This window comes from Anneissia japonica, unplaced genomic scaffold (genome assembly GCF_011630105.1).
Source record: "Anneissia japonica isolate Jap-2015-1 unplaced genomic scaffold, ASM1163010v1 scaffold287795_len41024_cov149, whole genome shotgun sequence".
Classification (NCBI taxonomy): domain Eukaryota; kingdom Metazoa; phylum Echinodermata; class Crinoidea; order Comatulida; family Comatulidae; genus Anneissia; species Anneissia japonica.
Window position 1 is genome coordinate 15,759 of NW_022741647.1, and position 19,760 is coordinate 35,518.

Below are 19,760 nucleotides of genomic sequence, written 5' to 3' on the forward strand. Positions count from 1 at the left end.
AAAGAAAAAAGCGCTGACGGGCCCGGGGGCCGCATCTGCCCACTTGTACCCTAGGGGTTCTAGATAATAGAATATAAAAAGTTGGAAACTATAGAGGGCATGCTACAGTGACTCGATCCCAGTTTTGCCAAACCCATAGACTTTATGGCCAAACCAGACCTTTTTTTGAACCCGGAAGCGCGCAAAGCACATTGATGGAGGATTAGTTTAAAAAGGTTATTAATTATTAGAGAGAGAACGTGAGTGTTTTTAATTGATTTTGAGACATATTCTTCTCCAGTGAGTAGGCATTTGTTAACTGGATAATCTTTACTGTTCCATAAACCAGCAGTCTAGGCTAGGCTTAACCTAAGCTTGGGTGCAGCAGCTAGGATTCGTACGTAGGCCTAGAGGCCCTAGGCCTACGTATTATAAATAAGAAGCCTGGCCCAAGTCCAGCAGTAGTAGAGTAGTAGTAGTAAAGTAGGCTAGTCCAGCCTGCCAGGCGATTTGATACTGCACTTTCTGTGTGGCCCTAGCCTAGGCCTGAATTCACTGTCCTTTATAACATCAACCTTCTATATAGGTTTTCTATTCAAACATTTCGCTGCAGCCCGAAACAAATGCTTTGTTTGTATGGATTTCTTTCAATACACAGAACAGTCAGTGGTAATTCCAGTCAGTGCCCCCTCCTTGTGACATGATGAAGAGGTGTAGGACTTAGGCCTAGAATAGGTATGTTAAAAAAAAATTAAATTTGATTGGATGTCCACAATACTGATATCACAAATTCTACCAAGTGTTATAACATTAAAAACGTTTACAAAATTAAATTTGGTTGTATGGTTGATTTTTAATGATTTTTTAAAATATTTTTTAAAATATTTAATTATGGCGAAAATTTTGCTACAGGCGTTATACAAAGTTTGTGACCTTTTTACTAATTTGTCAATTCTCATTGTGTATAACTTGAAAAAAAAAAGTTAATTAGGTACTATTATTGCTTTGATCTATACATGCATTATTTGACTAATTTATTATTACTACAGTGGTATTATTATTTTTTATTGTTTAAAAACTATTAATGTAGGCCTATGCAACACCAGGATGCTTGTGCTCTATATTCCTGTCAACAACACATATCATCCAATCAAATTTCAAATTCAATGTCAAGTGATCTATACAGACCAATTACAGGCCAGAATTGCCAAATAAGACGCCATATGCAATTTCGTGACGGTAATTCTCAATTATACACAGGTATATTAATCGCAAAATATCATTATAATAAATCAAAATCTTTAAAAATATTCTATTATATAATACTAAGCAATGATTATATTGGACATATTCATCAGTAATACAGACTTTATGTGTAAATTTAATATCAATTATGCCGTTTGAATCATCCTCCAATGTACACATCTTTCGATCAGCGGACATTTTTATGCATCGGACTCGAGAGTCGTAAGATTTGAGAAAATCAAAAAAATTGTTGAGTAGCGTCAGATCTAATTTATACTTGGCATAGATATTATTAAATATATAATTCTTAAAATTACAGGATGGTTTTTAAAATTTACAGAGCTTACAAAATATGTGTAAATGATGCTTTATTTCAAAGAAAAAGTTCCGTACACTGTAACTCCGTGACCGATCAATGAAAAAAATATTTTTAAATAGCGCAAGTAAACTTTGACCTGTTTACTTTGTAAATAAGTTCAAAGGTTAGCGAATGCAACCAATAAACGATTTAATACGATTTTTTCTAATCTGGATGCAAGATGCAAAACCAAAACAATCAGCATCGGCGTCGCGACAACGATAACAGTCTGTGACGTCACTCTTCTAACATACCTACCTAGAACTTCATGGCGAGGCCTGCATTTACACTTGGCAAATCAAAGTTTGTGGCTTCAAGATACTCTTCAAATATTCAGACAGCTTTACTACTTGTTCTTTCGTATTATCACTCGCTACTCACTATCTATTTCTCAATGTTCATCAACCAGTTTTTTAAGTCTGGAGCAATTTGCCAGTTGTTTTTCCCAGCCTAACAATATGCAGTGTGCAGCAGAGTGATCATCTGCTTAGGTCAAATTAGACTAAAGTTAATAAAAGCACACCATCAACAATAGGCATAGCATGATGTTCTTCATTGCGACATACAGGTGAATTGCAAGATGGCAAAGCACAAAGTGTATTAACCGGCTAAGAGGGTATTAACTGTTGTCTGGCTTTTAACCAATCAAATGTCTGTATATGTATGTATTGTATGCACTTTTGAATATATAATACATTGATTTTATTTGAAATCTTATAATTGACTTTATAATAGGAAAACATTTTAACCAGACATGCATTGAACTACCTTACCTATATGGGTGAGCTAAGATGTGATACTACAATTATCCAAGGCTTGTGGAGGTCGATTACTGAGGCAGAGTTGGGGGGGGGGGCAAAGATTTATCAGCAAAGTCACCTAGGTAAGTAATATTTTACAGGTAAAACATGTTTGCTTACTAATTATTAAATTTAAGGGGTCACATTTGAGAATTGGTCAGTGGACTCCTGAGTAAAACTCCTGCCAGACATTAATTACTAAGGGTCATTCTACGTCAAATCAACCGATGGGGTTACAGGTCACCTCTCGGATTTTGCTGAAATTTTTTATAAGGTTGGTCTATCTATATAATGAACACATGCAAAAAAAAAAAAAATTCCCAAGTCCTAGTCGTTTCCGAGTTACGGCCAAAATTTCATTTTCAACAACACCTTGCCCCCTCAATTTTGTTTTTTACCTATATATGTAATATCAGACTATTTTGTTTAGTAATTATGGGTAATTTTAAGGTCTGAAAATGAAATTTAATTTGACCAACTGAACAAATTTTCTTTAAAGTAGCTCATAGAGAAAAAAAGGAGATCGATAAGTTTTATTTTATGCCAGATCTGAGTTCCTTCGGCAAAACTGACTATGTATAGCAATTTTCAGCTTTGTATCTTAATTTAAAAGCACTTTAAAGGGCATTCAAAAATGCAAAATCTTCAAAATAAATTTAACACCTGTCTCTTATACACATCTAGATGTGTATAAGAGACAGGTGTTATATGCTTCCAGAAACCTGATTGAGTTCATTTAACTGTCATTTTAAAGTAAATGATATGTTCTATGCCATTATAACAAAAACTCATTTTGGCCTGGGGACGAGTTTACAGCCCTTTTGTGAGCTTGTGTGAGCTTGGGTCACAAATTAGACTAAAGTTAAAAAGCACACCATCAACAATAGGCATAACATGATTTTCTTTTATTGCGACATACAAGTGAATTGCAAGATGGCAAAGTGTATTAACCGGCTAAGAGGGTATTAACTGTTGTCTGGCTTTTAACCAATCAAATGTCTGTATATGTATGTATTGTATGCACTTCTGAATATATAATACATTGATTTTATTTGAAATCTTATAATTGACTTTATAATAGGAAAACATTTTAACCAGACATGCATTGAACTACCTTACCTATATGGGTGAGCTAAGATGTGATACTACAATTATCCAAGGCTTGTGGAGGTCGATTACTGAGGCAGAGTTGGGGGGGGGGGGGGCGAAGATTTATTAGCTAAGTCACCTAGGTAAGTAATATTTTACAGGTAAAATATGTTTGCTTACTGATTATTAAATTTAAGGGGTCACATTTGAGAATTGGTCAGTGGACTCTTTTGAGTAAAACTCCTGCCAGACATTAATTACTAAGGGTCATTCCACGTCAAATCAACCGATGGGGTTACAGGTCACCTCTCGGATTTTGCTGAAATTTTTTAAAAGGTTGGTCTATCTATATAATGAACACATGCAAAAAAAAAAATTCCCAAGTCCTAGTCGTTTCCGAGTTACGGCCAATCAAAGTTAGGTACTAAAATGTGTTACTATAGAGCTACTGGAAACAACAATTTGTTCAGTCGGTCGAATTAAATTTCATTTTCAACAAACCTTGCCCCCTCAATTTTGTTTTTTACCTATATATGTAATATCAGACTATTTTGTTTAGTAATTATGGGTAATTTTAAGGTCTGAAAATGAAATTTAATTTGACCAACTGAACAAATTTTCTTTTAAAGTAGCTCATAGAGAAAAAAAGGAGATAGATAAGTTTTATTTTATGCCAGATCTCAGTTCCTTCGGCAAAACTGACTATGTATAGCAATTTTCAGCTTTGTATCTTAATTTAAAAGCACTTTAAAGGGCATTCAAAAATGCAAAATCTTCAAAATAAATTTAACACATTTTAATTCCTAACTTTGACGGGCTGTAACTCGGAAACGACTTGGATTTCGGAATTTTTTTTTACATGCGTTCATTATATAGATAGATCAACGTTATAAAAAATTTTCAGCAAAATCCGAGAGGTGACCCGAATCATTTTCCAAAAAATTTGTGGTTTTAACACGGAATGACCCTATGGGTACTGGGTGTACATAACCAGGCATCCTTTCGTAGTCCAAAGGCAGGCACACACTGCACCAACAGTTGTTGGCCAACGCAGTCCCATGGACAATGTGCGGTAATGGTAATGGTTTGGGACTTGTAAAGCGTATACTACATGGTCTCTATGCGCTTAAGTTACACGAAAGAAACACATTGACAATGTGTGCACATTGACAATCCATTTAGACTGCCACTGACTATCAGCAGATGGCGTCTCATCATCAAAAGCGCACATGAACGCAATGTGTACTCCCAAAATTCTTCGAAAGGTGCCTTATCTAGTGGTGAGCCTGATGATCACAACCAGACTAATTCCAACTTTAATGTGAAAGATTGATTGAATTACCAAAAGTAACACAATGTTCACATGGCCTAGAATATTAGATATTTTAATTCAGTTGTGACATTGTGATTTTCATTTCCACATAAATTACCTATCATCTACCTATCTCGATTACTCTACATGCCTATTTTAGAGAGTTACATTGATGTTTATTGAACAGAAATAATATTATATTATTAAATCTATTTTAGATTGAAAGTTTGTGAAGCTCAACATTTGGAGTAATAGCGTACTGTATTATAGTATATTGCTGTGAAAAGTAAAACATTCAAGAAGGATGAAGGATCCAGGTAAACTATTGATAATACTTGTTGCCAATATATAGGCCTGCTATTTCTCAATCCTAAATCATCACAAAGTGATCATCAAGTGCTTTGTTATCATTACACTAAAAACAGTAGCAGTCATACAGAGCCTGCAGCCTCTACATCCGATACCAGAAAAAGTCACAGGAAACAAAAAAATAAAAACAAAATTCAGCATCGGATCATTCCAAGCCATGCATATTTTCATGTATTGTTGATTTACTACAACCGTTTGCAAGCATTATAAATACATCCCAGATTAATAATATATGAAGATTTCCATTTTTTTACGCCTGATATAGTTAAAGAAGACCGAATTTGGTCAATCATTTTTATTTTGGGAATGCTGTATCTTGCCCTACAGTATGTCACCTTTTAATGTTTGCACGTGATATTTGAACATGTAGCAGAACAGGTTTGTGTTCCTTGGGAGAATTTGATCTGTAATGTACTGTAATCATTAAATGCTGAAAATTAACTTATTATTAACAATACACTACACTATCTTTTTATTTTATACAATTGTATTGCCATCATTTCTCCACAGAGTTCTTGTCGATGCTGGTTCAACTTTCCGAGGCAATCAGCAAGAAAGGTGAAAAATATTTAGACCTGTTCAGAGTTCTGTACAGAGATCTTGTAAATGTTAAATCAGATTTGGAGAATGCTAAGTGTGCATTTGATTTATTTCAAGCGCTAATAGCATCTGGAATTTTGAAGCCAACAGACATTTCAGTTTTGTTTGAAACAATTGAACTGACTGGATTGAAATATTTGATAGAGATAATCAAGACATATGAGACATATCCTGATGAAGTGAAGATCACTCGATTTACACCACATCGTCAACAGGTTGTTGCTCTGGGAAAAGACTTTTCTGTTAAAGACCTTCAGAAGGTTGGTCAGTTGTATGAAGGCAATTTTTCTAACCCATGGAAACTGATTCAACATCTTGAAGATGCATCTGTTCTAACTGAAAATAGCATATCATCATTTATTCAACGTTTGAATAAGAATAAAGTAAATGAAGGTTAGTAATAAATATAGGATATCACATTTCAATATATATACATGCAAATAGGACATGATAATTATTATTAAAAAGCTGTACTTTTGTATTGAGATAGTTCTTGAGCCGTTTACAATATGTTTTTTCAGGTTAATGATTAAATTCAATGAGAATAGTTGTCGTGAACTGCAGTATTGAGGATTATGCCATTTAAGAATTAAAAAAATATAAAAAATCAGAGTGATAGTTTGAGTATAGAAAAAATAACAACAAATATTTATTCCTTTAACTTATGTACTGAGGCCTTTTATGCCAAATACAATTGCAAATAGATACATATTCACTTACATGAGTGATCAGAATTCTGGCCCTAAAATCTAGACTAGGAAATAGTTAGAATGTTGTTCGGAGAGCGTTTTTAATTCCAAGGAATTAATGAATGTGTAATGTCAACTTCATTCTGGTATTCCTGGGATGTTTTTAATCTATACCCCCCCCCCCCCTAACAAAAGATCACAATAGTTTAGGGAATTTATTTTAGTTAATCTTTTTTTAGAGACTATATTTTCTTTAAACAGATTTTAATCAACTACTTGTGACAATATCTGATGCAATCATCATGAAAGGTGAAAAGTATGTAGACATGTTGAGGGTTCTGTACAAAGATCTTGCAGAGATAAAAACAGAATTGGAGGAAGCTAAATCCGCATTTGATTTATTCCAAATACTAAGAGTCGCTGATGTTTTGAAAGCAACAGACATTTCAATTTTATTTGAAACAATTGAAGTAACTGGATTAAGGTATTTGAAGGAGATAATTAAGACGTATGACACATATCCAGATAAGGTGAAAATCATGCAATTTTCAGCACATCGTCAACAGGTTATTGCTCTGGGAAAAGACTTCTCTACCATAGATATTCAAAGGATTGGTCGGAAGTATGAAGTTCCAGTATCTGATGCAATCAGCATGAAAGATGAAAAATATGTAGACATGTTGAGGGTTCTGTACAAAGATCTTGCAGAGATAAAAACAGAATTGGAGGAAGCTAAATCTGCATTTGATTTATTCCAAATACTAAGAGTCGCTGATGTTTTGAAAGCAACAGACATTTCAATTTTATTTGAAACAATTGAAGTAACTGGATTAAGGTATTTGAAGGAGATAATTAAGACGTATGACACATATCCAGATAAGGTGAAAATCATGCAATTTTCAGCACATCGTCAACAGGTTATTGCTCTGGGAAAAGACTTCTCTACCATAGATATTCAAAGGATTGGTCGGAAGTATGAAGTTCCAGATGACTTCTGTTCTAATCCTTGGAAACTAATCACATTTCTTGAAAGTAATGGTATTGTTTCCGAAGGTAACTTGTCATCGTTTCTCATGAATTTGCAAAGAGTTGGTGAGTATGACGATTATTTAATTATTTTATTTGCAATACCAAAATACCAATACTGTATTAATGTTGCAATCTATGGTGTTATATTAGGATACCACTGTTGGAGCCCGAGAAATACTGATATATTCTCTCATTTCTTATAATTAGCAACAGATACACATTTAGAAAACTCAGCTACAGCACTGTAAACTGATCATATTTGAACATTGAATACCAAAAGTGCATCACTGAATCATTTTAATAAGGATTTAAACACATTCCCTACATCACATAACTATTTACAATATATTTGTAACCTAGCTTTAGGCTCTGAAACAATAGTTAATTTTTAACCAATAAGTATCTTAAATAAATAAATACACAAACATCACAATTAAGTTACTGTAACTTGTCAGTTAAAAGGGGGGGGGAAGTGGAGGGTGCGGGGATGAAATGATTTATGTTTAATATAAAATAGGGGGATGGGCAACCAAAATGACGGTGACGTCACATAATCTTGGAGCACTGTATTCAAAAAGGAGGCTCGTCAACTGCATCCTTAGTAACCCCGTAAAAAATTGAGTCAAACTTTAAGTATTCTAAAACATGAATTTGGCCGCACTTTACATTCATATAAGTTGTTCTTAAAGAAAATGTCTCAGTTTTGTGTAAAACTAGCTGTGTACTTTCGGAAGGGAATCAAAGCAAACTGAATGCATGAGACTAATTTTTTTTTAAAGGAGTATTTCATATGATAGTGCTATCGAATGGAATAGATTTAGCCCTGATTTACAGTCTTCTCTTGATATGTGAAATAAGATTGATTTAAAAATTATCCAAGTATAGCAAGTTTACTACAGTAGGCTACCACATTCAAAATACTCTACACAGCTACTAGAAATTATGGTAAATTATGTGTTGAAGACAGTTCAAGTCCAAACTATATACCAGGTACAAAAATAGTAAATATAAGAATTACTGCAAAAAAAAGTTATGTTATTGTATTCATAACTCTCTTTGTTCCTTTTATTTCTCTATAATTCATCTTTGTTTTACAGTCCGAGATTAAACATTTTATAAAGTATGTTTTTAGGTTTCAAAAACTTACTCTGCACAACCTCATCCCATATTTTCCAATTTAAAAAAAATGTTTTATATACAGTATACATTTTCTTTATGGCAAAATTCAACAGCCTGAAAAAAAAAAAAAAAAAAAGGTTGTTAACTAGGGGCACCAAGTATTGTTGGTGGAGGTAGTGATAAAAAAAACTAATATTATTAAGGGTGATGTACCCATAGTGCAAGACATTTCCTTAGAGTACTTCAAGAAATAAACAGTTCTGCTTGACTCGCAACCATCTCAGTAACTTTCCTTAAATCTCTGATATATGTCACTGCAGCTCTACAAATAAAATGTTAAGCAAACAGTGCAAATGGTTAACTCGCATGTTCCAAGCCTTTCAATAATTTTTTTTTTCAGCCACAATCACTTGCAGAGCTCTGTGAGTATGGCTGGCTTCTGTTAACCAAAGCTTCGACATGTCCATTTCATCATGTTCACGCTGATGGAATCCTTCACAGCAAATCCATTCGTGCCTATCAAAAATATGTCTTAATATATATGTCCATCTCTCCAATGGAGGAATAAATATAGTCACAATAAGCTGATCAGATTTGTTAAAAATCAAACCACCCATCTTCAAGGTCTTCCAACCAGCCTACAGATTACTTCAAGGGTTTCCACCAGCCTAATAAACTTAATACCCGTCATAGAGTCAGCTGAATACCTTCAGAGTATTTAAATTTGTTTCCACCAACCATTAACTGTTTTACAACCACCCTTTAATTTTTGTGGCTATATCCATGACATTAGCAGATTTTTCAATCACACAATTACCATACTAAGACATGCATCTGAAAAGGCATTGATCTTAAAAACCTTTTCAATTTAGAGTTATTTTTTTTACTGTAAGTGCTTTGTAATTACATTTACATATATGTTTTCCCTATTTTCAGTTAAATAGAAGTTCTATGGATACCATAATATGTTAACTGTATATGTGTTAAAACATTTGATTCCTTCCTCTCTTATTTGTCTTTTATATTATTACAAAATAATATTAATACGAAATTCATACACATGTTAACGTTTCTTGATAAAACACAAATGTTTTTTACAAAAATTACAGCAAACATCTTTACCATATCAATAAAACTACAACTTGTAATCTGAACAACAATGGGATATAAAAGTATTAACAAAATTTCTTATTACTGATACCTTAAACTGCGTGTAGCTTCCATTACAAGTTGCAGCAGATCACCAAAAGTGGTTTATAATGGCTTTCTGCCAAGGTCTTATTTTTTTATGCTTGCCGCATGCTTTTACCAACTTTTTTCGTACGCTTTTGACAAGATGCCAGATGTCATACTCGTGTCGAATGTCAGGATACTTTTCTCTCATCGTTTTGGCGATTGAGGAATGCCTGTCTGACCAGACTGAGTGTCGATGTGTATCTTGCAGTTTTACTTTCATACTTCACCATTGGCTTAGAGAAATTTAATATTGGAATGTTTCATTCAATGTCAGGTATCATCTAGCCAGATACTATAGCCCCCGGAGCAGTTGACATTTGACCTTAAAACATTTATTAGGATCCAAGGTATATATGAAGACATGCCTATGGTAACAATTTCATGATGATTGGAGTAAAACTGTAGTAAGGAGGTTGCTCATATTCATTTAAACAAATTTTTGAAAAAATATAACAGTTAATTTAAATTTAGCCCCCTGCATCCATAAAAACATCATCAATGTTGTGTACAAATTGTTTGTTGTAGAAAAACAAATAACCTTCAGCTTCTTCAAACATCTTTTAAGTCCTTCATTCTCCAGCCAATAGGAATTTGACACATCCTTCTCGCCAACAGCCACCGACTTTGAAGATATTATGACATCATTTATTGTATCGATTATTGTGTACATACCGAACTCTACCAAGTGCCCGGGAGAGTTGTGTCTTGCATCACCCTCAACAGTTACTTCGTTGGCAAATATTTATAAGCTTAAAAAAAACAAAAAAAAAACAACATAGTTTTGTATAAAACTAATTACAAATTTGACAATTTACGGTGACATTAAATATAAACACAAAATGTGAAATAACTTTTTAAAAACCAAAATAAATAATCAAATAAAGCCCAATAAAAAATATATTAGTTATTTTCACAGCTTCTTCACTTTTAGGGTTATTTTTGTTAATTCAGATTATTTTTTTTTCATTATATTTTTTTAATGGTAAAAATAAAGTAGGTTGTGTGTGTATGTCAGTCATGCAATTTCTTTTGAAAGCAGCAGACCAACAAACAACCAAAGAATGATATTTGAGGCATGTCTTGGCAAAATGGTTAAGTTGTCGCACAGGCCAGTATTGAGTAAATGAGCTATCAAATATGGGAGCTCAAAAAATTACCTAAAAATCCAAATTTGTTTTTCATTATAAATCAACAGTTTAATGTCTTATTAATCATGTACCAAAGTATTAGTTCTGGAAGTGGTCAACAAATTGTTTATTTAATGTTATTTTGATAGTTCATTCTATTAAACAATATATGCACAAATAACTTTGAAAGGCAATTACTCGAAATCATGTTTATTTTGATTCTAAGAGTACTGTACTTTCACTTTCCAATAACTTAGGCTTGAAATGTCCAATTTCAATGAATGACCCCTCATTTTAAAGATCACATACTCAGGTATCTGAAAATACCAATAACTTGAATTTCAATTTTTGCTACAACTTGGCCATTTTGCCACAACATGCCTCATTTGACTTAAAAAACCCAAAACAGTATAAAATAAAGGGTCTCTTTTCCATCACTTCTTTTTAGATCAAAATAAAACTATTTTCTGTCAGGACAATTAATAACCAATGAAATATGAATTATGGTTATTACTGTAAACATTAAATTTTATTAAAATATAATATTTCTTTGTGCTGACTTACAGTACCTTTGTGTATAGTCTCTGGGGCATTATACATCTTTTTGGTATTTGGTAGCAAGATATCTCTATATTTCATAGAAAGTTGAATTTTTTTTTTTATCGTGGCTAAATTTATGACATCACACATCTCATTGAGTGTTGTTTGTGTATTACTAGAATTCAGGTGCCTGTACATCCATCAGTTTATCTGTACAAAAACCATTAGTAATTTTAGAACTTATAGCTAAGCCATTCTTCCGAGTAGGACAATTTATGCTATGGTCTACTGTACTTTGGTTTAGCTGCTTATGTCAATTTCTATTTTCTCTGTAGGTAATGAAATAGCATCAACATCAAAAAGACCAAATTTAGACAAAGGTATGTACTGGGTGCTGAATAATTGCTTGTTGTATTTAATGAATATCTATAATGGTTATTATAACAACACAATTCACCTGATATTTATCATAAATGTAAGTTATTCACAAGTATTTCAAAGTTCACTTTGTAACGAATATATTCCCAGCAGGAAGTATGACAAAGAGCAAACAAAAAATTATTCAAATAATTACATCTGGTTGGCTATGTGACTGTAGAACTGTTTCATTGGTAATAAACCAAGCACAATTTGATGTAAATTTAACTGCAAGCTTTTGTTCCTTAAGTGCTCTACACTAAATTTTTGATGACGTGCCAGGCCTGTAGCCAGGTTCTTCCAAGGGGAGGAGGTTTTCTGGGCATGAGGTCCACAGTCCAAGGCCCAGTGGGTTCCGCGAAACCCCCAAAGCGAGAGGATTTTTGTGCTTTATGGGACTAAATAATGCTATAAATGCGGATATGTTTGTCTGGGTGAGTCTGCAGTGCATTAGTTGGGGTTGGAGGACTTATTTGGGAAATGGTTTGCTAGAAAAGGGAGGCTCGTGCCAACTGTATTGCTACACCTACAGTAAGCTTAGCCACAGGCCATCGTAATGCATAGAATTACAGTAGGACAATTAATTCTATACCAGTTTTGTTGTATTAGTAATCTTTGTATTAGTATAAAAATTATATTGAAATGCCTAGGTAGGCAAAGATGTTAAAGAAACTGAACGTTAGAGAGTGAAGAAAAAATGAATTACAAAATGAATCTTGTAAAAAAAAGAAAAATGATTTTAGTGATACATTTAGATAAATGAATATAAGCTTTATTTTGTTCTTTAAGGTAGGGAGTAGAAAAATTTAGCTGTGGTGTACTATAGTGCTGCTAATTCACAAATTGTCAATTTTGATTTCTCAATAGGTATTGGAGAAGCATCAATACCAAAACGACCCAAGTTAGACAAAGGTATGTACTGGATACTGAATATCTTTAATTATGTACAGTATAACTGTATAATCAATGAATGGATAATCAATATAATTATCTGATAACATGTATTTGTGATTTACTTAATTAATTTTGAGTGACCCTAATGTTTTATAAAGAAAGTTAGTCACAAAAACTTATTTATTTTCTAACACAATGTTAGAAAATAAATACATAACAAAAGTAATTTGATTTTTTTTTTCCACCTTAATTTTATAAATTGTTTTTGTTTTAAACTTCATTGTATTACTATATAGGTGTGTTCTACTACTACACAAGCTTAGAGGTCAATGTTGGGGGACAGAGGAAACATGTGCCCCCCCCCCCACATTTTAAATTAGAAAGGAAATTGTACAAATATCCACCTCACTATTTAATTTTCAATAGTAACATAATATAATATATACTTAATAGTTAAAATATGTAGTTCCACTAAACCCATTGTATTGCTCTTTTGAAACATCCTAATTAAATTCATAATATCATCTAAAATCAGAAAATTATTTATTTTAGGCAACCTGTTACACACTATTGTTTTGTTCATAATTCCCAATGATTTATTCTCATTGCAGACAAGTCAAGAGAATTAGAACAATCAAAAAGGTCACTGTCAGATGAAAGTGTGTTTATTTAATAGCATTATATTGATATTTTAATACAAGTACATCCTAACAATACTAAATTGTACATTGACAAGTTATAGAGTAATTACATAAATTTGCATACTAGGGAGTAGTTAAGTACACGGTTCAAAATATGGTTTAAATGTACTATATTCAAGTGTTTTAAAATTAATTCCTGTATCAAGATTGGCTTTAGCATATCAATCAAGTTAAAAAAATTAAATCATTAGAATTTTATAATATTTCATCATCAGTTACATCATAATTCAAGAGTGGGGTGGGCAGCAGGGCCCAAATCATTAGATATCTGTTAGCATATTTTTAATTTTTGAAAATTGTGTTCATATTCAACACTGGGACTTCTTTACATACTGTAGGTGACTTAACAAAATTTGCAGTCCAAAAACACCCAGATCACTTCGCCTTCTTCAACTCCCATATCCATCTCTGGACTTTTATGCATACCTCAGCTCTACTATAACACAAGATTGGTCACAATTTATTAACAAGCTTATATTATAGGGCTCTCATTTTCTTTATATCCTAAAACCCCACTCATGCATGATGTCACTGTTCTTGGTGGTACATTCAAACTAGTTGCCTTCTCAAGTATTGAGAAAATCACTGCAATGAACATTGAGAATATATATATGTGCACATCTTCAGAGGTACTGGAAAAAAAATGTTAGTAGTTATTGTTTTTATTATGTCAGTCATGTTTTGCTTTGAATATTAATGCACCAGTAAACAACCCAAGGATGATTTTTGGCTTTAAAGCAAAATAAAAAATTTAAAAAAGCCTCCCTCCCTCATCACTTTTCAAGCCTAGATAGGGTTATAAACTAATTGTATTTCTTATAGGGCCTAGGGACTACACAATTATACAAATACAGTACCATAAGGGTGCGTGACCTACTATTTATTAAAGTATATATTTACTAATAAGGAAGATGATAAAAAAAAAAATCAAAAATTAAACTAAATATTTATTAAAGTATATAGTTACTAATAATGAAGGGATAAAGAAAAATCAAAAATTAAACTAAATATTTATTAAAGTATATAGTTACTAATAATGAAGATGATAATGCTAGGGGTTGTGGTAATGAGGAAAATGATATTACTAGTGACACCACCTCAGCCGCATTATGGTTTGGGGAGCGGGGGAGGGCGGTGAGAAGCATAAACATGTTATGGCACCGATAGATAGATGGCCTGCAATAGACTCTTCAATTTTTATTTTATTATTTAATTAATTTTTTTATGTTTTCTCCACCCTTTGTAATTTTAAAAAGAATAGGAGCCTAGATTAAAATTCTTTTAAATTCAAAATTGTTCTGAACCATTTCAGATTTAATTATCAAAGGTTCCCTGATGAAGAGGCAGAAAGAACTGTATAAGAATGAGAATCGTATGACACCAGCAATCTGGCATAAAGGTCATAAAGTAGATATTGCAAAAGTTTTCACTGAACTCAAGTTGCTGCAGTCTAAGAAAAAAGAAGATAAAGACAAGTCAACATGCACAGCAAAGGAAGGTAGACCCACATCATTAACAGAGGCATTAGGTGTTATTAAATCATCAGATTCTTGTAAGGTATTAATAACAGGGAAGGGAGGAATGGGCAAGACTACACTCCTTAAATATATTGCGCATCAGTGGGCTACTGATGATGGACATGTCTTTGCTGATAAATTACTGTTTCTGATAAATATCAGGGAAATTAAAGCAAGTAAAACGTTCTTGGACATAATAATGAACAAAATTGATTGCAAAGCAGTAATTCATAAGAACAATTTTTCATGTGATTCAGTGGAACGTTTCTTGGTCACACATGATGATGAAATAGTAATTTTGTTAGATGGATATGATGAGTTAGAAAGAAATGCTAAAGACCCAATTGATCTATTTAAAAGAAGCGAATTGGGAGAAAGCTCAGTGGTTATAACATCTCGACCTGACAACACAGCTGATTTGGTTGAATGCTGTGATGTACATATTGAGGTAAAAGGATTCAGTTCAAGTAACATAAAGAAGTATATTCAAAATCATTTTCATTCAATTTGTGAAGTAAGAATTGGTAATTCTTTAATAAAAGAGTTTGGACTTGATCTAAAGTATACAAGTGATTGTGGTGGCGGTAATCACAAAGAAGCATTTGAGTTGTGCTCATCTCCACTGTTATTGCTTCAAATTTGTACCATATGGAAACTAAAACGTGTTCTTCCCACATATTTGCCCGATCTTTTCAAGGAACTCATTTGTTGTATTTTAAATCAATACCTAAACAGGGCTGGCAATAAATCGGTTATTGCCAATTTTGAGAGAATTCCTGATCAGTATATATCTGCATTTTTAATTTTAGGAGAATGTATGTATGAAGGACTTAAGAAAAATATACTATCTATTGACAAATATGATTTGTCAAAGATGGCAAAGAATAAAGAATTATTAAATTTAGCACTGGAATTTGGGGTTGTTTATGAAGATACCCCTGTTGATCCAGGGGATGTAAGGGAGATGTACACACCCCCACATAAATTAATGTCTGAGGCACTAGCAGGGCTGTACCTGTCTACAGAAATTCAAAAAGGGAGTTCAAAGGTTGAGTATGACAAAATAAGATGTAATGATTATTTAAATATGACAAGGGTGTTTGCAGTAGGATTTTTAGGTGCTGATGCTGATAAGATGCTGAAACCATGGTTGATAATCAGGCCCTCAAATTATCGCTCAATTGTACAATGTTTAGAACATGTGAAGAAAAAACATGAAGATGATGTTCTAAAGAAATTGGATGAGCACATGTCCAACGATATGAAAGCCTATAATAAACAAATGTGGGAGTCATTTAGAAGTCTTCTAAATGATGACAGAGACACATTAAGTATGCATTTATTCAAACTCATGGAAAGATGTTGTAAGAAATATGATGTTTACAGTCTTCAAGATGCAGCAATATCTTTGATAAGTAGGTGCACAGAAATGCAGTGCAGAATTGTTGCACATACCTTAGTGTTATTAGATGTAATAGACTGGCACAGTAAACCAAAGAAGTTACTTCGATGTATTACAACTTGGCAAGATGAAGAAATCGATTTACTTTCAGCTGAGATGAAAAAAAATCATTATAAATATCCTCATTATTTCTTAGAGATTAATTGTAAATTTAGTTCAGCATTCTTGATTCATTTCCTTAAATATGCAAGTGACTTAAATGACTTATTAATACCCATTACACCCAGTTTAGTTACTATACTTAACACAGTTATTAATGATTTGTACACTGCCAATATAAAGTTAAATTTACGAACACTTGATCTTCATGGCAATGATCTAAATGATATTGATGGAAGGTTACTGGGAAAATTATTTAAAATAGCTCCTAAATTAAAATATCTAGGTGTAAGCAAATGTAGGCTATCAGGTGGTATTTTAAGGGCAATGATCACAGAATGCCAAAACAGTGAAGGTACAGTAAACATCCCTGACCTTGGCTATAATGAAAAAATGAACAATTTGAAAAAATTCCCCAAACTAAGTTATTTAGATATAAATAATTGTAGTTCATCAGGCAGTATTAATGAAATAACAGAGGATTGTGGTAGGATGAATGTAGTTTTGAAAGACTCCAAGCTTAATCTGCAGGGCAACAACCTTTCAGACATTGATGGTAAATCACTTGCAGAGTTAGTCAGGGTAATTCATTATGATGATGAGAATATAATTTTCAGTTGGAGGAATTATTCTCTTACAGCTGATAACCTAGTAAAGCTAGTTGAATCTGTAGGTGAAAATATAACATTCAACTGGAAAATGATAGATTTGACTAAGGTAAACCTATCTCCAGTCAGTGGAATAACATTAGCTCGTCTGTTTAAGAATTCCCCAGACCTGAAACATATTGACATGACTTACTGCAGTTTATCAGGCAGTATTGTTAATGAAATGATGGAAGAATGCCGTAGGATGAATGTAGTTTTGGAAGACATCAGACTCAGTCTGCAGGGCAATGACCTTTCAGATATTGATGGTAAATCTCTTGCAGATTTAGTCAAGGTAACTATTAAGCCATATCAAACTTTCATTTGGAGTGATTATTTTCTTACAGTTGATAACCTAGAAAAGCTGGTTAAATCAATAGGTGAAAATATAACATTGAATTGGGAAAGAATAGATTTTGATAGGATCAACCTGTCTTCAATCAGTGGAAGAACATTAGCTTGCCTTGTTAAAATCTCCCCATACCTGATCCATATTGACATGAGTTACTGCAGTTTATCAGGCAGGATTGTTAATGAAATGATGGAAGAATGCTGTAGGATGAATGTAGTATTGAAAAACAACATGCTTAGTTTGGAGGGCAATGACCTTTCAGATATTGATGGTAAATTACTTGCAGAGTTAGTCAATGTAATTGATCAGCCTTATGGAACTTTCTGTTAGAGTTATTATTTTCTTGCAGCTAATAACCTAAAAAAGCTGCTTGAATCAATGGTAAAACAATAGCCTGCCTTTTGAAGATCTCTCCAGACCTGATCCATATTGACATGAGTTGCTGCAATTTATCAGTCAGAATTGTTAATGAATGTTCGTGGAATCAAAGTAGGCCTACAGTATTATGAAGAGTGTTGAATGTCAACATGCTCAGTCTGAAAGGCAAACCTTTCAGATATTGATGGTAAATTATTTGTAGAAATAATCATAGTATTGCATAATTGTATTATCCCTTTCAGATGGAGTGATTATTTTCTTACAATTGATAACCTAGAAAAGTTGGTCGAATCAGTAGCTGAAGAAAATATGAAACTGAATTGGCAAGTGATAGATTTGATTACTATTAACCTATCTTCAATCAGTGGAAGAACATTAGCTTACCTTGTTAAGATCTCTTCAGACCTGATCTATATTGACTAGACTGGGTTCCAGTCCCTAATCTTTGTCTTTAAATCTATTTTGACACCAATGGCCTTCCATATTACCTATTTGCTTGGCGTTTCATAGTACTGTATACTTTTTCTTGGATTAGATTCTAAATTCGCATAAAAGTTTCTCGATATATACCGTCGCTGGTGGCGCTCTCCAAAATTAGCTAATACTAGGAAAACCTATAATTAGAGACTTGTGGCAAGTCTACATATTGACACGAGTTCTTGCAGTTTATCAGACAGTACAGTATTGTTAATGAAATGCTAGTTGTAAGATGAATGTAGTTTTGAAAGACAACATGCTTACTCTGTGGGTTAATGACATTTCAGATATTGATGGTAGATCACTTGTAGCAATTTTTTTAGGACTATAACATATGAATTGTGTATAAACCAAACATACACAACATGCTGTTATTATATATTGTTAACAGCAAAATATTATACAACCAATGCATTTAGTTCAGTGTGTGTGATTAATATTTGTATGTGTGATTAATATTTGTTTGTATGCTTTAAAATCGAGGCAATTGACAAAGTATTGGTGCTGGACCCCTATTACCCCTGTATGTACACTATGTTAATATATGTCGCAAAGATAATCAACAGTCATACACAATTTAGTTTTTTAATGTTGATTTGAACAACTGTATAAGATTGTTTTGCTTGATTATTAAAATAAAATTTTATGAAAATATTTACATGTATGTACTGTGTTTGCGTTGTTGTGTGTCTACCCGGACGTGCTTACCTCTCTCCTTTAGGGTACCGTTCAATCTCGTTCACTGTACCCAAATGGAAACGGGGCTGATAAACAGAAATGATGGAGGATGATGGGATGAATAATGAACGGATGTGGTTAGATGATGATGAGGATGGTGGATGAGAAATGAAGGATGGATGATGGATGGAAAATAAGTATGTATGAAGAATATTGAGAAATAATGAACGATGGAGGACAGAGGAAGAAGAATTCAAATCAATACAAATTTCTTTATTGCAATCACATAAAAATACAGATTGAATTTACTAAAAAATACTATAAGATTCGGTCATATCAAAAAACCATAAAAATTCAAAATTCAAAGAGCGAACATATCGAAAACAAGCAGACACGTTTACTTTTGATTTATTTTAAATTTATTTTCTTATTTCTGTTTTTCATTCATTAATTTATTATTTATTCATTCTTTTTTTTTTCATTATTTTTTTTCCCTTTTTAATCATCTACTACAAACTTGGTTGGTCGATTTTTAATGAAAGCATGCTTTAAGGCATTTGTATTTTTCAGTTGCCTATTTTGCTTTACTTTATTTTAAAACTACTTATTTGATATGTTTATATTACAATGTTATTCTATTTAACTT

General features: G+C 32.8%; 1 protein-coding gene across 1 annotated transcript; it reads left to right on the top strand.

The window, feature by feature from the left end:
- Window positions 1-3,231: 3,231 nt before the first annotated feature.
- LOC117118892 lies at window positions 3,232-19,094 on the top strand. The gene is made up of 9 exons (XM_033263621.1): window positions 3,232-3,614; window positions 5,002-5,100; window positions 5,663-6,145; window positions 6,703-7,056; window positions 7,408-7,533; window positions 11,828-11,872; window positions 12,777-12,821; window positions 13,415-13,462; window positions 14,817-19,094. Exons 2-9 carry the CDS (start codon window positions 5,088-5,090, stop codon window positions 17,909-17,911), a joined length of 4,209 nt encoding a protein of 1,402 aa, XP_033119512.1. The 5' UTR covers window positions 3,232-3,614; window positions 5,002-5,087; the 3' UTR covers window positions 17,912-19,094.
- The last annotated feature ends 666 nt before the right edge of the window (window positions 19,095-19,760 follow it).